This window comes from Polyodon spathula, chromosome 25 (assembly GCF_017654505.1).
Source record: "Polyodon spathula isolate WHYD16114869_AA chromosome 25, ASM1765450v1, whole genome shotgun sequence".
Classification (NCBI taxonomy): domain Eukaryota; kingdom Metazoa; phylum Chordata; class Actinopteri; order Acipenseriformes; family Polyodontidae; genus Polyodon; species Polyodon spathula.
In genome coordinates this window covers 3,525,854-3,536,193 of record NC_054558.1, presented here as the reverse complement: position 1 = coordinate 3,536,193, position 10,340 = coordinate 3,525,854, and the positions used below count along the sequence as shown (strand labels likewise).

Genomic DNA, 10,340 nt, shown 5'->3' with positions numbered 1-10,340 from the left:
AATTTACAGAATATCCTTTCCAGAAATACTGTTCAGCACGTGTCACATTAAATGAAACACTTCACTCTTGAGGATCTGTAGGAAAGCTGTAATGCAGAATTCACTCTTGTGTGTTCGGGGAGCCCGGTGTTGTCTTCCAGAAAGTACAATGGAATAAATCAACACACACTTCATTATTAATAAGGGTGGGGCACCAAACACAACAAAAGCGAGCCAAAGAAAGTCATGTGATCTGACCAGGGAAAGACCAGAAATTGACCAGAAGGCTGACACTGAATCCCAGTGCTTCAGATCTGAACCAGACTTCTCTGTGCTGCATCGTGTGACTAGAATCCCCAGTGACTTCAAAAGAAAAACTGCTCTTCCATCGCTTAGCAACTGGGAGACCCTTACATCAACACAGAGCCAGTGTCCATTTCTGTCCCACTGTTCTCTTTCCTCCCCCTGGCTCAGTGGCACACCCTTGTGGAAGAAGCCCTTAACTCCTCCCCTACTCTTAAAGGTTTGTGTTCCCGCCCCCTTTTCCAATACGTTCTTCTTCACTTTGAAGGTACAACGCTGTTGAACAGCCACTGAGCAACCTTCTCCATGCTGGTCCGCACCTATTGGAGTCTCTCTTGCTCCCTTCGCCGGACCCTTACAGTTCCTGTTCAAAACGGGCTAACATGTGCCCAGAGCGCTGGGGACCGCCATTGAAGAGATGGCTATATCACTTAATACAACGCTAGCAGAAGAAATAAATGGGCATCTATTAAAAGTAATTTGGTAGAAGTACAGTGATTTTTACACTTTTTAACACCTGGATGAAATGCTCTACCCCTCCCCAGTGCTTACCTGCCAAGCAGCTACAGAGGATAACTTGGTTTCAGACAATTAAAAAAGAAACATATTAACCTGGAAGCTGTGTAATTAGCCCAAATTATCTTGGTCCCAGAAGCTTTAAAGACCTAAAAACTACTAAAAAAATACTTCTTTACCTCATTCATGGGACTTTGACTGTTCCCTATATCCAGCCTAGCCGACCCGACACAATTCTATCTATTATCCTTACCAGCCTGAATCTGGGGTACAGACGAGATGCAATCAATCTCCAGTCATATATACAGTCGATTTTTAACATAACAGGTACGTTTTGAGGGCCAGCAAACCAATAAGCAAAAAAAAAAAAAGCAGTGTGTTAATTATAAATATATACATACATGTGGTAAAGTAGAATGCATTGGTTGTCTATTGTGTTGAAATATTTTAACTGCAATTGAATTGTAAGCCTCTAGGGGGTGCAGTGGTGTCACCCCCTTCTCTGGTTTGTATATGATTATGTAATTTAAACAGTATATTATATTGTGTCTGTGCTACTGTGTGGATTATAAAAGATGGAAAAGTAAAAGGAAGGTCTGTATGTAAATGCATATTTTTTTGTCCTTGTGAAACTCTGTTTAGCGGTTTAGAGGTACGTACGTGTCTAGGGTTAGTGTTGTAGTCTGCACTGTAACTGGTGTTAATCTGAGATTAAAGATCAATGTTCAAACCGGACTCCAGTAAGTGGTTGTTGTGAAGTTGTCAGAGCCATGTTAGAGTGGAAGTCCCCAGCAGGTAAACTTCAACATACACACCCTGGGGTACGCACTGGAGAGTGTGAAAGCCTGGACTGTGCCAAACTGTCCAGGTGTACACTATACATCATTTCAGGTTTTGCTTTCAGATTTAAGATACCTAGATTTTTTCAAAAAAAAACTTGCAGCATATTCCTGGTACCTGTAGTAGTCATTCCTCGGCATGCATTTGTTAGATACACAGTTCAGTAATTTCTGGCTATATTCATAACGCATTATCGGTACGTGTGCTGCTGTCTTAACGTGAACTCTCCAAGTACAGTACAGGCAGCACGCTTAGGTTTTCATTTATTTTGTATTGAGGTTGCAGTTGTTTTTCGTGACCAGTAGAGGGCGGTAGTGTCTCAGTCAGTACTGCTTGTGGAAACAAAAGCCTGAAGCTTTGCACGCTGGGGGCGAACCCAAGAAAACGTGCATGTTCACAAGCGTCTCTCCCAGTCCTTCATCTCTAGTTTCAAAACGCTTTTCACCCTCTTTCGTACACGCATCACTGATTAGCACTGATATTGCACTGTCTACTGTTAGAAATAGGGCCCTGCTTATCCATTTGTTTTTTTTTTTTAAATCTGTAATGTAGTCCTCTAGCCACACGATGTCGCTATAGCCTCCACAGTGAACCACGTAATGCACAATCATAAAACAGTCATCCCATTACTTTACTTTAACTGTTTGAATTGCTCGTCCTGTTGGTACAGAGCACGTTTCAGCAGGCTAATAAACAGAAAGCTGTAGATGGCTACTGACAAATATATTCGAGCCTTTCTTGCTAGTTCGGAAATAGCTGTGCATTTCTCCAAAATTCGGTCAAAGAAATTATAGGACATTGGCTGTATTTCAATATTCTGAATTATTAAATATTTTTAATACATTTTAGCTGGTACTATAAAAGGCAATCGCCAAAAACAAACAAACTAAAACCTTATTCAGTCATCTTGCAAAATGAAACGGTATTTTTATTGGCTGGTTTCACAGACATCGATTAGCACTAATCTTGTACAAACTTACTTAAGATAATAATGTTTTTTATTGATATATTTATTATATTTTTTATTTTCTCTGCAGTCTGGGTTTGAATCGCCTGCCTGCAATACTAAGGACAGGCACCCCTACAGTTTCGCTAAAGGTGAATCCCCGCTAATGGGCTTTGTAGTCATCCACGTCTTTATGCACACATACAATGTGGCTATTTGGCCAGTAGGGGTCACTCGTTACAAGATGTGAAATCAGACCTTATGTATTGATAAGGCAAGATTTTTTTTATTGGTGACGAAGGTGTTCTTCAAGAGTAACACATAGAAGGGGTTTTAATATGTTAGGAAGTGAATTGTTAACAGTGAATAGATTCAAATCTTTTTTATATATATATATATATATATATATATATATATATATATATATATATATATATATATATATATATATATATTTCTGTTTGGGTCTGGTTTATGAAAAGTTTCATGACTTTATGTATCAAAACCGACCAAGAAACAGTCCCCGTGGTAGAATTCCATCTGCTGCTCGGACTGAAAACGGTTTGAACTCAGACTGGTTCGTTTCCATCGGCAACAGCAGCAGCTCGGTTTCCATTGGGAAGCTGTGAGTCAGTCCTGGTTTGGATTACAGGCTGGCAGACCTCCATCTCTCCACTGTGTCAATAAGGCCAAATCACTGGTTTTGAAATGTCAAACAACACAAGACGCAGGACAAGTATTTTTAGGCAGCAAAATGTAATTGAAAATAGGCTCTTTTTTGGGGGTTTGTTTTTCCAAAACTACAAAGGATATCCTTCATTTATTTATTTATTTATTTTTTTGCTAACATGCTTTTTTGTTTGTTTGTTTGTTTTTTAAACAAATAAAACCTACAACACCAAGTTAGGAAAAAATACAGAACGAAATATATAAAACATAATTATTTGGCAGAAGTGAAAAAAAGGGGGCAGAGTTTTAAACATTTCAAACAATATTTTTACACAAAAACAATTAAAATGACATTACAGTAAGTAAAGAAGACATCTAAGAAAGACAGGCTGCTGTGCGGGATATGGGCCGTGTTGTGTTTCCATGGTAACTGCAACAGGCAGGCACCAGGGTAAGGCAGTATTATTATACATACATAGAGATTCTAAAAACAAAGCCGAAAAGAAACATGGGATATTTTTAGAAGGCACTAAAATAAGACAGGGCCTAAATGTAACTATTTGACCTCTGAAACAAGAGTGCTTGATAAGTTATAAGTGTTGATGCAAAACCAGTTCCTTCAGAATCGTTTTCATATTCAAACTGGATTTCAAATGGATGCTAGAAAAGGGAAGTGTGGATATTATTTCACACATGTTTTAATGAATGAATCTTATCTACTCAATATAGCAGCATTTTACTAATGCCAGAGAAGACATTCCTCATTTTAAATAGCAAACGGTAACTGAATGGAGCATATCTGCAGCATGGCATGTTTTGGTTGGTTTATTTGAAAGTGGTGCTTGTAGGTATTGCAATGTTTTATGAATACAGCCAAATTAAAAAGGCTTTTAAGTGCACTTAAAGGTGTGATAAGCGAGGATTTAACAAGCAAACCATACCCAACATCCCAGGTAAGCTTGACCAAGAACCACACTCTCATACTGAAATTAGAAAGTCCATGAAGCTTTTTAAAAACCCTAGCCAGTAAAAACTTTTTTATGCTTTAAAAAACTGACTTTGAAAACAGTACTGTAAGTTTGCTTTCGTCTGAATAAAGTGCATGAAATGAATTCCGGTGTTGTACTTGGGATGAAGCCAGCGCTACCTCTATAGCTGAGCACAGTAGAGACAGCCCAGCTCCCTCTCACGATGCAGCAGGTTGGACGCTACCACAGATGTATGTGCTGCAGTGTAGTATGACTTTCTGAAGCTAGGGGGCGCTAGGACTTCATGTCTGGAGGCCTTGTTTGGAAGATCAGTGAGTTTGGGGGCATAGCTACCTTTTCAAAGGTTGGCACAGATGGCAATATTGGCAGTGGGACAGACCCAGGGTTATTTAGGGAAAGCTCCAAGGGAGGTGTCGTGAGCTGTGGTATCAGGGAGATTGATAGCATTGTGGCTTAGTTTTGCATGGAATCTTGCATAGTGCAGTATAGCTGTGTGCCTTAACCACACTGTATCAGTGTCTATCAGTCCCCAAACCTTTTACGAGTTCTCTTAATAGAATATAAAACAATATATTAAGCACAGAAGCAGACAGGATACGCTAACAGCAACGCAGCTTAGGATGGGCAGTGACGAGTTCATTCTACATTCCTTCACATCTCTTCTTTCATAGAAGCGCGTCTCCATTTAACATGAGACTCGAGACTTCATTTCCAGAGCAATAAAAATAACAACAATAACCATAGTAATAATAATAATAACAATAACGTTATTAGGTTATATTTAAAATAGACTTAAAATGTCCTCCACCATTCTTCCAGCTTTTAGAAAGTTTTACTTCAGTTTTTCAATTTTTATTTTTGAATTTTGTTGAACAACTTCAGAGCTTCTTGGTCAGTCCAGCCGTCACTTCATAGCAGGACACCAGTTTAACCAGTCTCAAAAAGCAGTGCTTGAGCCCCCACCAGTGTCTCAGGGCTTAGTTTGAGTGGTTCCTTCTGGTCTAGGACTGTCCCTCCCCTGTCTCCACCTTCCCCTGTTCACACTGGCTGGACGAACTGGTAGACCAGTCTCTGGGAGACGTCGGGCTTGCGAATGATACCCTTCTTGTAGTATTGCCGGATGGATCGGCTCAGCTTGTCATAGTTCATGGCGGGCCGGTTCTTTCTGATGCCCCACAGCCGTGCCACGTGAGCGGAGTCTTCGATCTTGAAGATACCTAATCAGAAGGTGAGTCTGCATTAGAACCTGTGCGTGGCAGCTCCCAGACACATCTAGTCAGTGATTAACAGTTAACACTAAACATTAACTCTGTACAGTGTTAGGATATGCTGCCTCTGCGTACAAATGTGTTTCACTGAGCCACTGCTAAGGCAGCATTTCTATGGCTTGTTAATTTTGTGCCAAGGAGAGAGACTACAAATGATTAATGAAAGTTTGCAAATAAACGTCCAAATGAAAGGGGGTAAAGGAAGTTGATTTGCAATCTGCCAATTAATATGAATGATCTGTAATTATCAGCCACTTAATCAGGGTGTGAAGAGGCTGGAAATTAGAAGTACAGTGTAAATGTTTTCCTCATCCTCGTGGTAGGAAGTTTAATGTAGTACACAGTGACACCTGGTGGCCACATGCTATAACTGCCTTTGGCAGAACCCTCACCTTTCTCCTTGTTCAGCCAGCTGATGCAGCGTCCGTACTTGTGTGGCTTCAGCAGCAGCTCCTTCAGGAACTGCCACAAGTGGATTGGCTGGCCCGAACTGGAAGAGTCCGCCTCCGTCACCGACCACACCTCGTCGCTTCCTGGAAACGGGGGAGCACAGATTAACAATCTCCATCTAGATCAAGTTAAGGTGGCGTATTACACATCGAGACTGACAGGGACTCCTACTGAAACCCAAAACGAAGGGAAAAGCTGGAGGATGGGAAACTTAGTGCTGAGCAATAGCAGGAAGTCAATGCTGAGTGACAGGGGATCGTGCAAAAAAGTGCTAACGCCTTCTATAACGCTGGCATTAAGTGTGTAAGGCAGGTACAGGCATTCAGGGCATTGCAAGGAGCCTGTGAGGTGTTTTTAAAGTGTGTGCAGCAGGTGGCAGATTATTCTGAGACCAAAAACCAACAGAGCTGAAAAGATTCCGAAAATGAAAGCTTACCAATGAATTTGTTGACCTCTGGGGAGCTTCTTTCCTTCATCCAAGCAGCTGAAAAGATAAAGAAACAAGATTTCAGATACAGGATCCACAGCATCAGTTAGGACTTTTATAAACGTTTCCACATGGCAAAGCAGAGGTATGCATTGTAAAGACCTGAGACGTATGGTAAAGGATATTATTAAACATGGCAAACCAGGGTAAACTGTGATTAAGGGTTGCAGGAAATTCTAATCCTATAAAACAGAACTGTGCACACTGAACAGAATGCAGATCAGTCTGAGTTCACTTATAGCTGGTCGGTCAATACCATTTACTGTGGCAGCAATGTTAAACTGCAACTCCAAGCTAACGATAATGAACACACATGGCATAAACAGGATAGAGAAGAAAGCCAGTGACTTAATCTGCCAAACATTTCGGAGGAAAAGAGCAAAAAATAAAACCACAAATGCTTGCAGCAGGTAAGGGTTATTGCACACTCCCTGTCTTCTTACCTGACTTCCAGATGTCAAGGTGTGCATAGAGCACATCCCCCCACAGCGGTGATCTGTGCCGGAACTCCTCCTCCGTCATTGCACACAGGTTCTTACCGCTGAGCTCCTGGAAAGACTTTCCCACCTGAGGCAGGCGGTACAGGTGCTCCGTCCACAGAACCCACTTCTGCACATTGCCGGGGGTCCAGTCCATGGGATCTGCACAGAGGAAACGGGGGGGAAGCAGGTAAGCAAAAGCCCTTAACAAAGCATTTGAGTTTACCAGGCGTTCACGACTGTCGATACAACTCGATGTGGAGCTCGATATCTGCTACTGCACCGATTACAATAGATAGCGTTCAAATTATTTTCAGTACACAGTATATGACCCAGTTGACTCCCACTATCTTCTGGCCATTCACTGTAGCGATAATAAAGTAAAATGGGTTTGACTGTTCTATTGTTCTTACTACTGAGCTGCTGTAATCCTCATATAGTAAAGTGTATCCCTCCCTGAGACCCTTGACTGCGGTAAATGTCTTTGAAAACACTTGAACAAACACTCAAGTGAAACCAGGGTCATTTACACAGGGTGGAGGAGAGGTCTGTGTGCTTTATCATATATTCACGCTTATTAAAATGAGTGTGTGTATATATATATATATATATATATATATATATATATATATATATATATATATATAGGCGAATATATATATATATAATTTGTTTTTCCAGATCGAAGCTTCGCAATCGAACTGTTTAAAACAAATTTTGTACTTTCAGTGCTACTTGATTTGAAACAGCACCATCTGGTGTCCAAACAGGGTTTTTCTTCCTTTAAAAAAAAAAAAAAAAAAAAAAAAGATTTCTAAAAGTGTTCTAAAGAAAAATGTCGAAGCACACCAGTGAAAGCAGAAGGACTCATGCAGCACTTCAAAAGGGTGCAGCTGTGATTGGCTTTTACAGACGTCAGCTATGAAATATTTTATTCTCTGATTCCACTCCAGAGTACTTCAAGCTGTTGATCCCAGGGTACATTTAGTTTCAGGAATTTTTTTTTTTTGTCTTGCTCAGGTTTCCATAGAGAGCTGTATTTACACTTGGGGTGGACCTTGCAACAATAGAGCGAGGCACAATTACTTCCCAGGCTCCTCGTGGGACAAAACAAGCTTATACAAATTTAATAAAATAATTAAAAAAGGAAACCATAGGCATAGTGTATACATATACTTATAGGAGAATGTCACAAACTTTTAACGCTGAAAACAATGGCTCAAATCAGGCATTAGATGGTATATATTGTTTAAAAAGAAGACAGGGGAGCATTAATAAGGGTTAATTAAATGACGTTCTATAATTTTGTATGGAAGTCTATTGGATTCCAAAAACTGTTATTTCATTATATACAACTACCTTCATTGCAAATCAATTCCACTGTGGTGTAAACTACATTTTCATTCTCAGAAGTCTGACCCAATATGGGCTCCTGAAGCCGTCTGTCTTTACCTGGAGGGATGTTGAGCAGTTTGCAGGCCATCTCGATGTCTTTCAGAACCTCTCCCACCACCATCGTCTGGACCTGCTCCAGGGAGCGGTCCTCTATCTGGTAGTCCATCTCCGGGCTGAGGCAGAGGCCCTGGCTGTCGATGAGCGGGCACTGCTCAGGCTCCTTGCGTTGCTCGAGCCGCATGGGGGTGACGTGTGCTCCTTCTGGGACCTTCAGCGTCCAGCCGCTGTCCTCCGTGAAGAGCATGTCAAAGCAGGAGAGGTAGACGCTAGGCGGGCCACGCTCAGGGGTGTGGGTTGGGTCCCGGATTGACGTCCTGTCCACCAGCTCCCAGCCAGCACCGCCTTTGGGCTCGTGGTCCTGTTTCTCCAGGGCGAGGGAGCTTTCTTGAAAGCCAGTTCTGCTTGGGTGTAAGGCAGTCGTGTTCAGTCCTGGCTCCAGGCTCCCCATACCTCACTGTGCAAAGCAAAAAAAAAAGTCGTTTTTTTAATAATTTCCTTAGGAAAGCTGGTAACAGGACCAGGTGTTCCGAATTCAAAAGGTAGTGCAATTTCTATGTTCTTTAATCCAGAACTTACCTCCTCCCTTCTGGCAACTGATGAATTTGAAAGATTGAGGTATTTCGGCCACAACTTTATATTGCTTTCCGTGACACGCATTTAAAGCCCCGAGTTACACAGTTTCTGAAAGGGGGGAGAGTGCAAAGGGAGACTTAAGAAGTCACTGGGAGCTTCCAGCAAGCTAAGTGGATTTGGCTGAATCTTTTACTTGCGGGTCACCTGCTACTAATGGCCACCTCAGTGCCGGGCGGGCAAATTTCTCCAGCGGGCCAGCGCACTACCCTGGTTCCCCCTTTCAAGTGTAGCTCCTATTGTCTCGGCTCAGCTGTCGCCGGCTCCCACAATATCTTTATTTAATAAAATATAAAACTCTTTTTGTGAGCCAGGCGCTTGAAAACAAGACAACTGTGTCATCGCTTCTCCTGGGATACTTAGAGGTGCCAACCTTTCCAGGCACAAAAGGGGGGACGGTGTCTTTGAGCTGGCAGGATAAATTGTTTCCAGTTCACCCTGTGGTGGTGTTAAAACATGGGGCACACATTGGAATAGCCAAGCAGACCTGTTCACATTGGCTCCCAAAGCAGAATTTATTAACACTGTATCAAAGAATATCATGCAAGGGAAAGCAGATTCTAAATGGAATAAATTACACACATTCTGCTGTACAGACGTTTCTGTTCTTGCTTATGAATTGTAGCACCAATTGTATTTTGAAAATGGGCTGGGAAGCAAACCCGATGAGATATCCTGTAATATGGAGCAAAGTGGCTACAGCCAGCCGCTGCTTCGAAGCTGCCCAGAAGTCAGCCTCGGGGGAATGAAGTTATCGTTTAAAAAGAGGCTTGCTGCTCGTTTAACTTTGGTTTTCTTTCGCTCTTAAATCCTCCTTTCATCCTGTCTCCTGAGAAAGGCCTGCCGTTTCCCCTGGATTGTGTGCTATCGCCACTTATTCACCAGCAAGCAGATTAAACCCTTTAAAGGCTCCGCTAGCCTGCTGTGTGCTCTCCACCTCTCTCTCGCAACAGCTTGCACTAAGCACATTAGTCCAGCAAATTTCTGAATTTTTCATAGGGGGAAGACAAAACACACACAGACACACAAACTGATGCTTCCCGTGGAAAGGATAATCTCTCGACTGATCTCTAAATGAGTTCCGTGGAGTCCCTAGTGTTCATCTGAGGGGAGTCAGTGTTTGCTCCGTGTGATTTCACTCAGCTGCAGGACTGCAGTCTGCTGTGCATCAAAGCTGTAAGATCCCTTCTTGCATTGGAACAGGATGGCAGGTGCTTTCTTTATTTCCTTCTGTTTTTTCTGTGAAAACTACCGCGGCCATCTCTATATAAAGACCAGTTCGCCATTAGAAACCACACTGTCAGACTGAAGACCTCCTAATCAAGATCA

At 42.1% G+C, this 10,340-nt stretch overlaps 1 protein-coding gene across 2 annotated transcripts in view; it reads right to left on the bottom strand.

The window, feature by feature from the left end:
• Nucleotides 1-3,403: 3,403 nt before the first annotated feature.
• The window catches only part of LOC121300115 (SAM pointed domain-containing Ets transcription factor-like), a 31,967-nt gene continuing 25,030 nt past the window's right edge, over nucleotides 3,404-10,340 (bottom strand). For both annotated transcript variants that reach the window (XM_041228529.1, XM_041228528.1), the window contains exons 2-6: nucleotides 8,379-8,835; nucleotides 6,891-7,088; nucleotides 6,397-6,444; nucleotides 5,903-6,043; nucleotides 3,404-5,459 (exon numbers count right to left, since the gene is read on the bottom strand). In XM_041228529.1, coding sequence (XP_041084463.1) covers nucleotides 5,281-5,459; nucleotides 5,903-6,043; nucleotides 6,397-6,444; nucleotides 6,891-7,088; nucleotides 8,379-8,829 — 1,017 coding nt within the window. In that variant the 5' untranslated portion in view covers nucleotides 8,830-8,835 and the 3' untranslated portion in view covers nucleotides 3,404-5,280. The remainder of the gene's footprint in view (nucleotides 5,460-5,902; nucleotides 6,044-6,396; nucleotides 6,445-6,890; nucleotides 7,089-8,378; nucleotides 8,836-10,340) is intronic.